Consider the following 17536-nt stretch of genomic DNA (forward strand, 5'->3'; position numbering starts at 1 on the left):
TGTAAGAAGCATGTGAAAATGCATTTGTTTAATAAAGTCGAAATGTTTGCTTTACTGGTGTATGGTATACCTAAGTCGGCGAGACGACTTACTTACTTCATTTATTTACACTTCTATATACTGCATCGGATTCACCGGACCGGATCGGACCACTATATCATATAGAATCGGCAAAGTCACGAGCAGTGACTTAACTCGATAACTTCCTTATTTCCTATTAATAACTTTGCCAAATTTCATAAAAATCGGATGACTATATTACTTAGTTGTCATATACACGATAAAATAGCGTGCCACATCCGCCGCACTGCTCCAGCCTAAGAATAAAGGCGGTTCTTTCGCGAATATAAGAGTTGCCACTTTGATCCCAGTAGTTGAGGGAAGAGTGACAGAAAAACTTGCAAGGGTACCGGGTTACCAGCCCTCTGGTTTTTCAATGTTCCATAACGCAGATTGTGGAAATGGCTATATACAGACATATAAATCATTTACTTCATCTTCATTGTGGATAATTATAAATTTTTAACATTTTTTTTTAAAAGTACAATCTGCTACGTAATATATTGTATTTGCATATTTTTTCTCACTTTGCAAACTGAACAAATTTTTCAATTCGACGCTCAACATAAATTTCGGTTGTTTCGGTTGTTTTGCCTGTTTTGTTATAAGTGAAAGTAGAAAAACAATATCAGGAAAGCTCATAGGAATTTAGAAGAACTTAATGCCAAAAGAGAGAGTGATCATCAGTGGCGGATTTAGACCTACAAGTGGTGGGCCATCATCTAGTCAACAATAACGCATACGCACTGTGTGACAGGTAGACTATACAACATTCACAATATTTTCGTATGATTCTTATATTTAAAGTAAAATAATGAAACAAAGTTCAGATAAAAATAAAAATTTATTAAAACTTAAGATTTATATGCCGTCCTAAGATGATTTTTATAATTATTATAATCCTTCCTATGCCCAAGAATCGTTTGATTTCTATTAGTCAAGTTTTTTTTTTCATCAGAACCCAAGAATGATTGTACAGTGTATTTGGAAAAAAGAGAAAAATAAAATGAAACACACTAAATCTGCCATCTGGCAATCGGTCCAGTTGTCGAATAGTTCCATCCCGTGCTATGCCCATTCATCTCAATGAGAAAAGCTCATGGTCCATCCCATCCAAGCTGAGAGAAAGAAAATAAGAGTGAGAGATGTGGAATTGACTAAAGCTCCCAAAAGGCATTTAAGTATATACCGAGCTTTCAGATGACGACCTGCGGAGTCTGCGTTTTACGAACCAACTCACCAACTCGGGAACTCGCCAACTCACTCACTCACACACACACACTCACCCACGAAGGAGTGCGCTTTGGCTGGGCGATGCTGTAATTCCTACTTACTTACATTCATCGTTGTACTGTGCACGGCAGCAGACACTCTTTACGTCATATAGCTCGCGCAGAACGCCGAAAATAATAATGTACATATATACCCACATATATGTACATTAAGTACCTATAACCACACAGTAAAACCAAATCGCCATCGAAGTGTACTCTCAACGAATTTTGACAAAAAAAAAAGTGAAGTGAAGTGACATTTAGAATTAGCAATCTATGCAATCTACTCCTAGTCGACATACAAATTCCAAAAGTTCCCATCAAAAAGGAGCGAAAAAAAGTTACCTTGAATCATCCAAAGGCGTCGCGTAAAACCTACGCTTGGCTAAAATTAATATACCTATATATAGGTATATATATATATATCCTCGATTACATATAAGTCTGTATGTGCATATGCGCATGTTCATTATTTTTTCTTGTGCTTTTAGATCTCACAGTGGCAATAAGTAAATTTCATTTCGTGGCATCTTAACATTTTAACACAAGTGTTAAAATTAATAAAACAAAAAAAAACAAAAACCAACCAAAAAAAAAAAAGGAAAATGAAATCAAATCACATACAATACAATAATGTAGAGCCCATAAAAATGTATAATTGTGCGTGTGTGTGTATATAAAAGTTCTATTACTAACGAAACAAATGCCAATTGAAAAAAATAGAATGAATCTGGTTCCGGCCTTGCGAATGCCAACGAATCTGTAGACGTTGGCAGTGGGTGTATCTTTTTCGAATGTGTGTGTGTACATCCCATGATGATGTATGTATGTACATATGTGCGGCAGGTCAAGTAGCCAGACAGTTAACAGTTAATTTTAGCCAACAATACAAAGAAGATACAATTTGTCAACAACTAAAGTGCAACGATAAATAAAAACTAAAATTAACTCTGAATCAAACTAAAGTTTAACACAAAACTCAAACATTTCTCTTGCCGCCCAAATAATGTACACGCATACATATACATATGTAGTACATACATCAGTGTATAAATTTATGTATATCTATGCAACATTATCATCATCATCCTCGTCATCAGAATTATCATACGAAAGGGTAAAGCTACAGTGAATAAAACCCAACAAAATTCGTATATACCTATGTATGTATGTATATAGACATGTTTATATACTAAGCAATTTGTAGCCGTCCATGGAATCAAGAAAACAAAAACTCGTCAATAACAACGAAGAGCATAAAAGTGATGACGTTGGCGTTGGCTTGCCTCGCCCTCGCTTCCACAGAAAAAAAGCAACAACAAAAACCACATACACACATACACGCACACACACACACTCACGCACACACACACAGCCAACAATCAACAACAACAACAACAGCGCAAGATATTCTTAAATGTGAAAGGCTCGATACTAAGATAAACCCAACAACTAATAAACTAATTAAATAAGTGCAAAATGATAATTATAGTTAAAAAGTGAGAATCAAATTCTGTGCAATTGATTATAAAACGAACAACTACTCAGCTACTGTCTGAGTGTGAGTGTGTGTGCGTGTGTGCAAGCAATAAAGGACTCGTGTAGGAGGATGTACATCCAAATGTGTGGGTGGGTGTGTGTGGTGTGTGGGTGTGTGTATGCATCCCATGCAGCATAGATAATTGTCATTAAAATTGGCAAATAAAAAAGAAACAAACAAACCAAAAAAACCCACGAACTAAAAAAGGAGGGGGAAAAAAGCAATTAAATAACATTTGGTATTGCAATTCGAATGCAATTGTGTGTGTATCTTGTGACTGTAACACCTACGCATTGGAAAACATACACACGCACCCACTCTCTGGAGTGTGGCCAACACCAACAGCAGCAGCAACAACAACAATACACACACACACACAACGAAAGCAACACAGCAACGTCACACGCACGCGCTCAAATTGAATAAAATCTAGTCAGCAACAGCAGCCGCTAAGCACAACAACAACAACAGCAGCAGAAGAAGGAGCAACAACAACAACAACAACAAGAAACAGCATCGCCAGAAGCTCGCACACCAGCACAACTTCTACGTGCCAGTCGGTGTACGTGTGTTGTGCGTGTGTCTGTGTGTGTGTCTGTGTCCGTGTCCGTGTACGTGTACGTGTGTGTATAGCAATGTATTGGACATCCCTTTCGTTTTGTTCTTTGGTGTGCGTCGTTTGGTTGTGTAAGTATTCAAAAAAAAACAAGCCAAAAATCTTCCCCCAATTATCACACACATTCAATGCACATTCATACCCATTCAATGCATTCAAAAATAAACCCTACATGACTCATACATACATACATACATCATCTATGTTGCACAGGGAGTTAGTTCACATTTAGAAAGTTTGAAACCCAAAGATCTGTTGGAAAATGTTTGGGCGAGTTGGCTGGATTTTCACACACAAACACCACCTGTTAGTTTAACAAGACAGCTTTTCTATGTATCCATATCATGTATGTATGTATGTACAGTATGTACACATGTATGAGGGAAAAAATACCATAGGGCGTACAATTTGCAAATTGTTTAATTCTGTAGGCAATTTCTTTTTCCCACTTTGTTTTTATTCTTGTTTCACTGTTTCTTTTTAGAAATCTAAACTTAATTCAAGAACACTTCAAAATTTAAAACACAAATTCCAAATCTATTCTAAAGCCATCAACAACAAACAGAATTTGAAATTCTGATTAGGAAGATTATTACTTAGGGAAAAACATCTTGCAAATCGATTAAATCATAAATTTAAACATTTGACAATTTGCATGCTCTTGTTCTTATATGGAAATGTGTTTAAAACATTTTCCAAACACATAAAAGCCCAAAAGTATGCAGGCAATTTTCAACCTACTCAAACCAAAAACGGCTAAAGTCAATTTCCATTTTGTTGTATAAATGATTTTGGATCAAATGCGTATAATGTATTTCATGTGTCTAATGAAATGAACCAAAAATAAATAAATACTTATATCACTGTAGATTTTAAAGTTTCAAATACTTAGCAGGAATCAAATATTTGTTAAACATTTTCAAAGAATTAGTTTTTTTGGGGAGAGAATACATATATTTACCCCTATACCCATTTTATGCTTGCTATCATGAATGATGATTTAAAACAATCTACATCAATAAAGCAAATTTTATATAAAAAGTTAATTATAATAAACATATTTCTTTATCTTTTTTAAAGAGTCTTTTCGAAGCCAACGCCAAATTTAACAATATCCTTGACGAGAAATTAATTTTAAAAAACGTTGCAGTAAATCTGATTCGTATTGTATTTTATTGCATTTTTAGTTTAAGCCGCCTTTTGACTTTTCTTTTAATTCATCGAATTGGATCATCTAAGCTGTGATTGAAATAATTTTATTAAGGACATAATGCCATATATACATAATTCGATTAAAATTAGGTAAAATTAGGTTATTGGGCCAGATTTGCAGATTCATTACTGAAAAAAATACCTTAAGTGGCATTAATCATTTTAATAGCACTTTCGGTCGAATACCTAATAGTTTTGAATGTCAACATTCAAATTTTTAAGATTGTGAATTATCTTGCAAAGCAGTAAAGTCACAATCGTGCATCTAAAACTTGATGTTTTTAAGATGGGGTCGGACTTAATAAAATTAGCACAAAACTATGTCTATAAAATTGTCTTGCAATTATTGCAAACATTATCTTAATCTTCTTCTTAATTATGACATTTGTAATTTTATATGATCTTATGTTGAGGGGGGAAAGCAACTATATTCAGAGAGATTATTGTTTATATCATTTTTATAAATTTTTCATAGAGTAGAGAGTAATATTAACTCTATTGAAGAATATTCCAATCCGAGCAAATAGTTTTCCATATTTATGGCCTAATGATATGACTCATGATATATTGTCCTCGAACCCATCGAAAATATGACAAACAATATAAACATTTTAAAATTTTGTTGAAAACCTTTAGACATCGTTCTTTTTGGCATAACTAGACGATTGGAATTTGGTAGGCATATTATGAGGACTAAGATGCAATTTTTAAATCGTAAAACTAACCAAATGTGACCCAATAAAGTTAAATAACACAGACCGACATGATTTTTGGTGACGTTAACTTGAGAGGTGTTCTTAACTGCTGACCTCAAAAATGTCGGCCTGTTTAATTTTTAAAGTTATAAAAAAATCTCATTATATATTCCTGCATAAAGTTTACTATATATGATTTGAAATGGAATTGGATTATTGGATATTAAACTGGCAGTATTTCCAGACTATGATTAAGAAATCATTCTATGACATAAATTCAAAAGATTTTAGCCGAACTCGAACTTGTCTAAACAGAGTGAAAATAACAAGGCAAAACGGGCAAAGAAACGCATTATATACACATTGAAAAATAAAGCAATGCAAAGACCCACGACAATCCAATAAACTTTCAGTCCACTCAAAATAAACATAATTGACAAAATACATATTGAGAGTAAATTAAAAAGCAATCTTGCAATCTTCAGGTCTCATGCTCCACATAATTAAAATACTAATTTTTAAGTGCATTCAGATAAAGCCTCTTGGAAATCAATTAATTTCATAACTGAATAGGATTCATAACCAAAGAATAGTAAAGTATTCGATTGAATAAATCAACATGAATGCGGGAAAACCAATTTGCAAAGGAGTGACTAATTTGTCGGTTTGTTTGTTGCCAATTTCCATCAGACGAGACGAGCAGAAACTCTTTGCACTGATTTAGAGCACTATTCCAATTACCAATGAGGTAGTAAACTAAAATAGCAACCAGGTTGCTACCACATAAAATGGCGAACATGCGAAGGGGCGGAAGAGAGGAAGGAATGAATAGGCTTTCACATAGATACTTGCATGTGTATATGTGTTGATGCAAAGTTTACTTTTAGCAAAAAAAAAAAACAAGAACCCACACACACACACACTAAGTTGAAGTCACAGACACTCTCGTTGCCGTTGATGCTGCTGGGGAAAAAATGAAATAAAAGTGAAAGTCCAAGTCATATGGGAGTCCGGCGCATGCGTCAGTTTTGCCATTGAGGTTGGACCTGGGAGTAACCAATAAATGATAAGCACAAACAGCCGATGATGCCAACAGCGGTGTTCGGCAAATTGTCATCAATGTAGCATGCCACATCGCGATGCTGGCAACCTAATGGGAGGGGCACGAAATAAAGCCACGAGCACGACAACAACAACAACAACAACATTGTCACGGTCAACAGCGCCAAGCAGACTTCGAAGCATTTCATTCATTAAAATGATGCTGTGTGTCCTGGAAGCTTTTTCGACACACACACACATACACATATACACGCAAACGTGCATACATACAAGCTCATGATTGCATACATACATACGTTCATCCCACCCATACATGTTTTCCTGATTTCGTTAAGGTATTTTCTCGAAATTGGAAAATCAACCTGTTCCTCTATTCCGTAATAACATTTCGAGCTAAATCGAACACAAATCAGTCAATGGCTAAGAATCGGGAATAGGCAAATAACATATGCCCCCTAAAGTATGCAATGAACACTAAACAAAAGAGCTTTGCGAATGTCTAATAACAATATTTTTATCTTCGAATATTTTTATCTTCATATTGATCCCAAAAGGTAATTCTTTGACTTCCCATGACATACTTTAATTTTCCCCATTCTATCTTCGATTTGCAACTTAATAACTAATTTTAAAAAGGGGTAACAACATTCTTCAGGATCTCTGTATGTAAGATATTACATATTTTAAAGAGTTTCTTCTTAGAAAAACTTTAACTATATATAATTACAACAACCATATTTAACCACATCTAATGTCTTTCTACATAATTTACAACTCGATTAACAACGAGTGCCCGAATAAGTATGCTAAGTTTATAGGTCCTCCTATCACTCACCTAAACACATTAGGACTTTCCATAATACTTCAGTAACCTCTTCTATGCTTCTTCTTTTTTTGGTTTAAATAGGTCTAGGATGTGGCGATTCAACTCGCGTATTTGCTGAGCAAATCGGTGCAGATAATGGAGGAGATGATATAAGATGGCTAACGAAGAGCACCCAGGAACATCAGAACTGGCAACATCAGCAAGGCCAATTGCGTTCGGCAAACAAGCCAACGAATCATCGGGCCAGCCATGATGTAGAGGTGTTGCCCCCCAGTGGAGAGGATCACGATTCCGATTCAATTTCCGATACATCGCCCCAACACAAGCACGATGACGACGACGATGCCGAAAGTCAAGAAGACGGCGAAGATAAGCTTTATGGTCAAGTGTTTACCTTGGAGCCGACTGTACCAATTAAGTCAGGTGGAAATGCCGGAGCAACTAGTACAGGTGACACGCCCAAATTCCGAAATGTGGGTGCTCAAGGCGGGCGTAGTGATCTCTATGGGGTGCGAGAATCCGATCGGCAGTCGAACACAAGAGGACGCGATGGCTTCATTGGTGCGGCGAGCAACAAGCAAAAGAGCTTTCGGCCCTTCGCCCATCGGGGTGTCGTTCACGATGATCCCAGCCAATTGGGCCAGCCTGGTGAGGGGTATAGTGCGCCGCCCTCGGATTGTCAAAATCCCTGCGATGAGCTACAGTGGCAGTGCAGCAATTGTCAGTGCATCGACCTGCATGCGCGGTGTAACCGGGAAGTGCAGTGCACTGATGGGTCCGACGAGTACGATTGCGACAACAACGGAGATATGATGTCCAAGCTGCAGAAGGAATGCGAACAGAGCGGGCTACATGTGATGTGCCCCAAGACATTCCGGTGCATCAATAAGGAATGGCTTTGCGATGGCGACGACGATTGCGGTGACTACTCCGATGAGACACACTGTGGGGCTCGCACGAATTGTACGGAGGATCAATTTGAATGCCAAAATGGATTCTGCATTCCCAGGCCATGGCTTTGTGATGGTGAAAATGATTGCAAGGACTTCTCGGACGAGGCGCATTGCAACCGAACTAGCTGCACAGAGGAGCACTTCGCATGCAATGATGGATATTGCATCTCGTTGGCCTTCCGCTGCGATGGAGAGCGAGATTGCGATGACAATTCGGATGAGTACAAGTGCGCCGCAGTGATCAATAGCTGTCCGGAAGGTGAATTTAAGTGCCGCGGCGGTTTGGGTGGAGCCGGAGGGCCCAGCGGACAATGCATTCTGAATCGCTTTCGATGCGATGGAGATAACGATTGCGGCGACTGGAGTGATGAGGAGAACTGCCCACAAAAGCCATCCCAATGCACATCGAATGAGTACAAATGCACCGATGGCACATGTATTCCCAAACGCTGGAAATGCGACAAGGAGCAGGATTGTGATGGTGGCGAAGACGAGAATGATTGTGGCAATATGAGCTCGGAACATTCCTTGACCTGTGGTCCCGATGAATTCACATGTCACAACGGACGTTGCATTTTGGTAAGCCCAAACACAGAGAGAGAAAGAAAGAGAGAATCTATTTTCACTCGTTTCATTCGTCCTTTTAGCGCACATGGCTATGTGATGGTTACCCAGATTGCTCCTCAGCTGAAGACGAAGTGGATTGCCATCTCCAGTGTGATGCTGGGCAATTCCTCTGTCCGGCAAAGAAAAACATAACCAACTTGAAGTAAGTAACCATCGCTCAAAAGGTTCAGATGTCTCTTTATCGTCTTTGTTTGTTTTTCTCAGAATCTGTGTCCATCAGAAGCATGTATGCGATGGTCAAAATGATTGCCCACTCGGAGAGGATGAAGTCAACTGTCCCGAAGAGCAAATCTGTCCCGACCACAAACAGTGCGAACAACTTTGCATAAAAACAGCTCGAGGACGTGACGAGTGTGCCTGTCGACTTGGTTATCTCATGAACGAGAACAAAGTCAAGTAAGTTAAGTCACATTGAACGTAAATGCTTTTCGGCCTTCAAGAGATTTCCAATCCTACAGCTGCACGGACATTGATGAGTGCCAGTACCTGACCAGCCCGGTGTGCTCCCAGAAATGCCACAACACCCAAGGCTCGTTTGTATGCTCCTGCGAATCGGGATACATACTCCGACCCGATCTGCGGACTTGCAAGGCTCTGGGTGGTGCCATGACCCTGCTGGTGGCCAATCGATGGGACATAAGACGTGTGACTTTAAGCAACAACCGATACACGGCCATTGTTAAGGGTCTGCACAATGCCATAGCCTTGGACTTTCATCAGCGGAAAGGTTTACTCTTTTGGTCAGATGTCTCCACCGATGTCATCAAGATGGTATACATGAACGGGACCCGTGTACGGGATGTTATCAAGTGGGGCTTGGAGTCGCCTGGTGGCATTGCTGTTGATTGGATACATGATCTACTCTTTTGGACCGATTCGGGAACACGTCGGGTCGAGGTGTCCAATTTTCAAGGGAATCTCCGCACCGTGATCGCATCGAATGATTTGGACAAGCCGCGTGCCATTGTGATTCATCCGGGCGAGGCATTGGCATTCTGGAGCGACTGGGGACCGAATCCGAAAATCGAACGAGCCCATATGGATGGATCGCAGCGGCAGGTTATTATATCGAAGGGTGTCACTTGGCCCAATGGTCTGGCTATCGATTATCCGAATCACAAAATCTACTGGGCGGATGCCAAGCAACATGCCATCGAATGCTCCAATTTGGATGGTAGCGATCGCATCAAAATTCTCAGCACCCACTTGCCACACCCGTTTGCGTTAACCATATTCGAGGACACCATGTATTGGACTGACTGGAATACAAAAACCGTATCGGCGGCAAATAAGATAAATGGCAAAGGTTTTCGATCAGTTCACGAGAATTTCCATTTCCCGATGGACATACACGCCTATCATCCGGCCCGGCAACCTGACTATCCGGATCGCTGTCAGAAGGATCGGCGGGGCCTACGTGGAGGCTGCTCCCATTTATGCCTGCCAAACAAAACGTCTCGTCGTTGCGGCTGCCCCATCGGACTCTCCCTTAAGGATGACGGCAAGACCTGCAAGAGTGCCGCTGACAAGCTCGTCCTTGTGGCTCGACGCAAGGACATTCGACTGCGACAACTGAACAACAAGCCAGCTGAGCCCAACGAAATCGATATGATTGTGCCACTCGACAATCTGAAGCATGCTGTGGCCCTAGACTGGTGCAGCGACACAGACTTCATCTATTGGACTGATGTGGAGCGTAGCTCCATAAACAAGGCCCATTTGAATGGCAGCTATCAGCAGCGTGTTGTCCACTCGAATTTGGTATCGCCTGTGGGATTGGCACTGGACTGGATCACAGACAAATTGTACTGGACCGACCCGTCCACCAATCGCATTGAGGTGGCGACCACCAATGGAAAGATGCGAACTCTGCTTGTGTGGGAAAAACTGGACAAGCCCCGAGATATTGTTGTGAATCCCATCGGTAAGCTATGCCCTTTATCTCTAAAAAAAAAAAAAACATTCAATATAACCTTATCTTTTTTCCTGCTGCAGATGGACTTATGTTCTGGTCAGATTGGGGCGAGGAGGCAATGATTGAGCGGGCCAATATGGATGGACATAATCGTGTTATAATCTCGTCAAAGAAACTCATATGGCCAAATGGACTAGCCATCGACTATGACAAGAGTAAACTTTATTTTGTAGATGGCGGCACCAAGACATTGGAGAATATGAATTTTGATGGCACTGGCCGTAAAATTATCATAAGTAAGTAACAATCTCTGCATTTCTTTTACCTCATCTCTTAAGAATAAGAAAGCCTCTAAAAATGCTTCTTTTTTGCATTGATTGCAAGTTGGAAATTTTTACCAACAAGGAATATAATGTGGGCTATTTGCCCCCTCAAGGATACAATAGACTGCAAAAGTGTTGATTGTTGCAAAAAAATATATAGCTTATATAGGAAAAAACAAGTCGATATCAGGATAATGCCAGGGCATTACCTATAGTCTGGATACAAAAATTAAAAGTTGGTTTTGTTTCTTTTTCATACTTTTAGGCTGCGAATTGTTATGAAACTGTTTTAAACATTTAATTATCAACTTCATGTAATTTGGTCCAACTAATTGACTGTAAACGGTAAAAAAGTAGTTAATAGTTTTCATCTATTTCAATTTAATAGTCTTTTATTTTTGTGTACCAATCCGAATTCAATAGATGCATATTTATCCGGCAAAATCTTTAAAGACCTCTCTTAAGCTGCGTTGGTTTAATAATACAAAAAAAGAATCAGAAAACTTCTAGTATAGTATAAAAATCTATAATTTCGCCTGCAAAGTTGTGCGAATTTCTTTCCTTGTTTGTTAAATTTTACATCTTTTTGAGTAATGCTCCCAAAATAACAACTTCAGCTGTTTCAAATGGGTGAAAACCAAGGAAAAATGTGAAACAAAATTAATTCCTCCACAACTTTTTACTTTTACTTTGCACATAATCGTCGGGACTTAAAAGATAAAAGAGCAAAGATATAGCACAAGTTCATTTTGAACTTTATTTCAAACAAAGGCAACAAGCAACACTTTGTATCGTATTGTATAACTTCAGAAGATAAAGCCTCGCTAATATCTTGGTGACGAAGCAACTTTAAGTCTTCCGAGTTTGACAATCTGTCAATCACTAATGTTTAAAAAAAATGTTAAGTTTATAAAGATTGGTGCACAGAAAGATAAAAAAATAATATCCAGGAAATCTAGTTTTTTTTTTCCTATAGTACAATGACAGGACATACCTGTTGCCTACTTTAGGGGGTGCATTTTTTACATTTTACATCTTTGGAAATGCTTCTCAGAGCACCATTAGGGTATCTACATAAGAGTAATTGCCTAAATTTTATATTTATTCAACAAAGTGGAGAGTTGTCTTTTGTTTTAACCAAATTAACTTACATATTTTTTTCGATAGGGAAGTAGTTATACTTTCATGAGATGCATAAATAGGTCCTCAATATGATTTTAAATTAAAAACAACCAATTTGAAACTTTATTTCGATAGATAATCTTGGGCATCCCTTCGGGTTGGATGTTAGCGACGGACGTGTTTACTGGACCGATTGGGACACAAAGTCAGCTATGAGCGCCGATAAGTTAACTGGAAAGGGAATTAGCACAGTTATTGCCAATAGCAGCGATCTCATGGACATTCGAGTCTTCCATCGAACCAGAAGGCGTGTCTTCAACGCCTGTGACAAACAGAACGGCGGCTGTTCCCATCTCTGTCTCCTGAATCCGACCAGCTACACTTGCGCCTGTGCAGTCGGCGTACAACTGCGTGAGGATAAGCGCACCTGCTCGGAGGGACCCACAAAGTATATACTCTTCGCCCATCGGATCGATATAAGACAGATCTCGTTGGACTTTGATCATCTGATTGATGTAGTCCTACCCTTGCCGCCCATTTCGAATGCGGTGGCATTGGATGTCGATAGGGCAACTGGTTACATCTATTGGTCGGATACGATTGAAAATGTCATCATGAGCTCCAGCCCCGATGGTCTGCACGTGCACAAAGTCATTGGGGAGAGCCTAGAGAATCCGGATGGCTTGGTTGTCGACTCAATTGGTCGTACGATTTATTGGGCGGATGCTGGTCGTCATACCATCGAAGTGGCCAATCTTGATGGCAGTAATAGGCATGTGATTGCCTACAAGGATCTCGAATCGCCACGCGGTCTGGCTCTGGACTATGAAGCTGGTCTTCTCTTTTGGACTGACTGGGGGCATTATCGGAAAATAGAACGATCTCATCTAGATGGCAACGATCGCTCACGCATTGTGACTGCAAATCTCGGCTGGCCGAACGGTCTGTCACTAGATCTGAAAAGCAAACGCATCTACTGGGTGGATGCGCGACTCAAGACCATCGATTCGTGCGACTACACGGGCAACCAAAGAAAGTTGATTATGTCATCGCTACACCATCCATATGCCCTGTCACTCACGGAGGACTATATCTATTGGACAGACTGGAAGTCGAAGGCTTTGCACATGGCTGACCGACGTAACATTAGCGCCAAGCGAGACGTCATGACCAACATTGATGGTCTAATGGATATCAAAGTGATAACCAAACATCAACCACTGGCCGACAATGTTTGCGGCCGTAATAATGGTGGCTGCTCTCACCTTTGCCTACGGAATCCCTCCGGCTTCACTTGCCAGTGTCCCATTGGCCTGCGATTGCGCGAGAATAGCACCACAGAGTGTCAAAATCTTCCAGACGTAAGCGTTGCGACTTAACATCCTGACGTGGAATTTTTATGCCAATTTTGTTTGTCTTTTTGTAGGACTATCTGCTGATTGCTTTGCGTTCCGGCATTGGTATGATCTCGTTAAATAGTGGGGACTACATGGACGTGGTGTTGCCCATTAGCGGAGTCCATGGAGCCGTCGTGCTCGATTATCACTATCGGAATAACTGGCTATTCTTCGCCGATGTCAATCTGGACGTTATCCGTCGAGTCAATTTGCTCAACTTCACTGACAACAAGGTGATTGTGAGTACCGATTTGTTAACGCCGAATGGCATTGCTGTCGACTGGATCGCCGAGAATCTCTACTGGTCCGACACCGATCGCAAAGTGATTGAAGTCTCACGACTCGATGGTAGTTGCCGCAAGAAACTCATCGAAGATGGTTTAGGGGATCCTCGTTCACTCATAGTGCATCCAAAGAAGGCGTACGTATTGATAGAAACCCAAAGAGTCAAATGTCCTAACTTTATTCCCTCTCTCTCCCCGCATAGTTACCTGTTTTGGTCCGATTGGGATTCACCTTCGAAAATTGAACGCAGCTACTTGGATGGTTCCAATCGCACAGCAATTGTGACCTCTGGAGTGGGTTTCCCTACTGGTCTAACCATTGACTTTACGTAAGCTAACCCCCACCCCAGTTTGGTAGCCAATTTGACATATTTTTGACTACCCACAGCAATCGTCGATTACTTTGGGCCGATGCACTCGATGACAATATTGGACAGGTTGACTTTAACGGAAAACGCCGTCAGACAATCGTTCCCTATGCACCGCATCCATTCGGTTTGACCATGGTAAATGACCCCGAATCGCTATTCCACACTCTTCTTAACCACTTCATTTCATCTACAGTTGGAAAACAACATCTATTGGACTGATTGGTACAACAAATCGGTTTATCGCTCACAACGTGCCCCTCGCATTGGCTATAGCAATCCATTCGAGGTCCGAGATGCGTTGAGTGGTGCCCTGGACATACGTGCCGTATCGATACACCGTCAGGCCAAGAGCTGGAACCAATGCGCCCAGGACAATGGTGGCTGTTCACATCTATGCTTCTATCGGGCAACCGACTATGTGTGCGCCTGCCCGGATAGGCCGGACTTCAACAACAAACGTCCATGCTCCACCAAGCCAAAGGAATTGGTACAAACACGTTTGGAGAGTGATCAGCAACCGGAATATTCGGATGAGTTTACCGACGATTCGACGCCGCCCGATCCAGATGATGGCATTAATGACGTGGGTGACGAAGAAGATAGCCCAGTGGACAATGAACGTGAATTCTTTGTCCTCGTTGCCCTCGGTGTCGTCATAGTCATGGTTGTCATCATTGTGCTGGTTATCTTCAGTAAGATTCGCTTCTAGTTCATCACTTTCTTTCTAAGGTTTAGTGTCATTTTGATATATTGTGTTATATTTCCAGTGCTTGCATTCAACACAAATCGCAAAAAGTCGAAACGTAACTCACGCGGTTCCAGCCGATCTGTGTTGACCTTCTCCAATCCGAATTACAATGTCGATGGCACACCCATGGAACCAAAGACAAATATATGGAAACGTTTTAAATACGATAAAAATCATGTAAGCAAAAGTCAAATTCATCTCATTTCCAACTTAAACATTAGGTATTAAGAAGGCTTTGGTAAAAATTTCAAGTCTGTCTTACGTCTTTTCCCTTGCATTCTATTGCCAATATTACAACTTGACCCGCCAGTCGAATGTGTTCACCTTGATGTTGGGCATCATTTTGGCATCCCATGAAAAGCAAAAACAAAAAAAATGGACCTGCGCATTGTTAAGCATATTGATTTATGTATAGTCGAACTTATTTTCCCCATAGATTTAATCGGATATACACATTTGTTTGTATATTTTAAATGATTTGATTTATATGTCATCTATGTATATAGGAACGCCCGGGAGTCTATGAGGAGCGGAGCCTGACGACGGAGACAGCATCTTCCAGCTTATTCGTGCCGACTCCGTCGCCATCAACGAAGACAATGCAATTGACAACGCTGTCGACTATCACATAAATTCCTGTATGCCGTGTAAACACAACAACTAACAAAAAGACAACAAACAAACAAAAAAAAAAGAAAAAAAAGAAAAAAACCAAAAAAAATATTACCAGAATACAAAAACAAACAAAAAAAAATACAAAAAAAAGAAGAAACTTTTAGCAAAATATGCGTTCCCCTCCCTCTCCCCATCACCCTATACCAACAAATCCCTTAACTAATGAAAATACTATTCTGTAACGATAGACGATAAAAAAAAAAAAATTATATATGTGTATATATATATATATATATATATATATGTATACATATGAATCTTAAACTGTTTATAGGGAGACGCCATGGACTCGTTTCCCCATGGACATATTTTTTAGTTTTGATTTGAAAGCTGTTATGTCAACGAGAGAGACTTTAAATACCTCTATGCACTTATTGAAATTAGGCATTTTGTCAGTCTTGCGCTTACTGTTCAGAGATGGCAAATGGCTACAAATGCATGTACATACATACAAACTTAAAAACAAAAACAAAAACGACAAAAAAGTAAAAATTAAAAATTAACAAACAAAAAAACATTTAAACATACATACATACACAAGCATACATACATACATACATACATACATATATCTTCAGTGATGAATACACTTTGAGTTTATTTAATTATTTATTTTTCTGTTTTTGTTATTTTTAACACTAAAAGAAAAGATTAATGCTAATGAAAAAAACAAACAAAAAATGATAAACAGAGAATTTGATATTTAAGCTGTTAAATGCATTTCAAATTACAAAAATTTGAATTGCAAACTTAATTTGAATACTGTGAAAAATTGAGAAAATTAGTTATGAATTTTTGCAAGTCAAAGGTGAAGGAAGACGTCAATATGCAGGACACATGCATACATCGATGTACATACATTGAAGCTGGGTATGCATTTCCATGTGTCCTGATCCGAATGAGTCGAACGAGCGCAGTCCTTTCCCATCCATGGTCGTATGCGTTGAGTCAGTAAACAAATGAAAAGAAAACAAAACTAAATTCTCAGGTGTAAAAACAACATCGGGCTGGAACACAGATCCGTCAAAAACTATATTTGTACATAAGTTATAAGAATAAACATTTTTTTTGTTTTTAGATATGTATATCTTTGCAAAATTAAATAACATACATATGTATTTATTACACAAATTGCATCTAATGAATATAATATGTATTTGTCAGACCACACTAACAACCAATGTTCCAATCGGTCAAAAATGATGTTCTCTATTATATGAATATTTATGTGTAAATACAGATTTGAATTGGTTTGTTATAACAAAATCGTATGTCTTTCTTTTTTACCTTGCCTTCGTAAGCAAACTGAATTTATCATGTAAGTATACTTACCGTAAGTAATCAAAAGTAGATTTCAAAAATAACGTATACGCAGAGTGGGTAAACTACATTCATTCAGGATGACTCGTTTAAGTCGGCAGGCTTAAAACTTACTTTAATTCGATAATGATTTGATAAAAGCGGAATGATAAAAACGTTTTTAATAAAAACGGATGCGAATTCAAGCCCTGATTTCCTGATAATCCATGTTAAATGAGCCTTAGATGCACAAAAAAATAATTGGATGAATAGTTACAAAATGTATTGGTGGAACAAAAGAAAATACCTAACTCAAAAATTTAATTGTCATACATTAAGGTTGTTTTAAATATGTGTATACGTATATATATATACATATATATAAAGCTAGAAAAAGACTCTGTCACGCCTTCAACTCATCGAAGTTCTGTTTGCCTCCAACATGCACAAAATCCAAAGCTTCCAATCCAAGCTGCTGCGCGTGATAACCGGTGCACCGTTCTACATGACAATTAAAATTCTACATCGTGAGGTGGA

The 17536-nt window shown here is 39.3% G+C and overlaps 1 protein-coding gene across 1 annotated transcript; it reads left to right on the top strand.

The window, feature by feature from the left end:
* The first annotated feature begins 3334 nt into the window (after positions 1–3334).
* On the top strand, positions 3335–16280 carry LOC6652924 (low-density lipoprotein receptor-related protein 4). Its single transcript, XM_002075367.4, has 13 exons — positions 3335–3561; positions 7367–8817; positions 8886–9007; positions 9070–9261; positions 9324–10789; positions 10861–11076; positions 12361–13586; positions 13652–14043; positions 14110–14235; positions 14295–14412; positions 14471–14969; positions 15045–15202; positions 15532–16280. Exons 1-13 carry the CDS (start codon positions 3510–3512, stop codon positions 15655–15657), a joined length of 6144 nt encoding a protein of 2047 aa, XP_002075403.2. The 5' UTR covers positions 3335–3509; the 3' UTR covers positions 15658–16280.
* The last annotated feature ends 1256 nt before the right edge of the window (positions 16281–17536 follow it).

The sequence above is a fragment of the Drosophila willistoni genome (assembly GCF_018902025.1).
Source record: "Drosophila willistoni isolate 14030-0811.24 chromosome XL unlocalized genomic scaffold, UCI_dwil_1.1 Seg142, whole genome shotgun sequence".
NCBI lineage: Eukaryota > Metazoa > Arthropoda > Insecta > Diptera > Drosophilidae > Drosophila > Drosophila willistoni.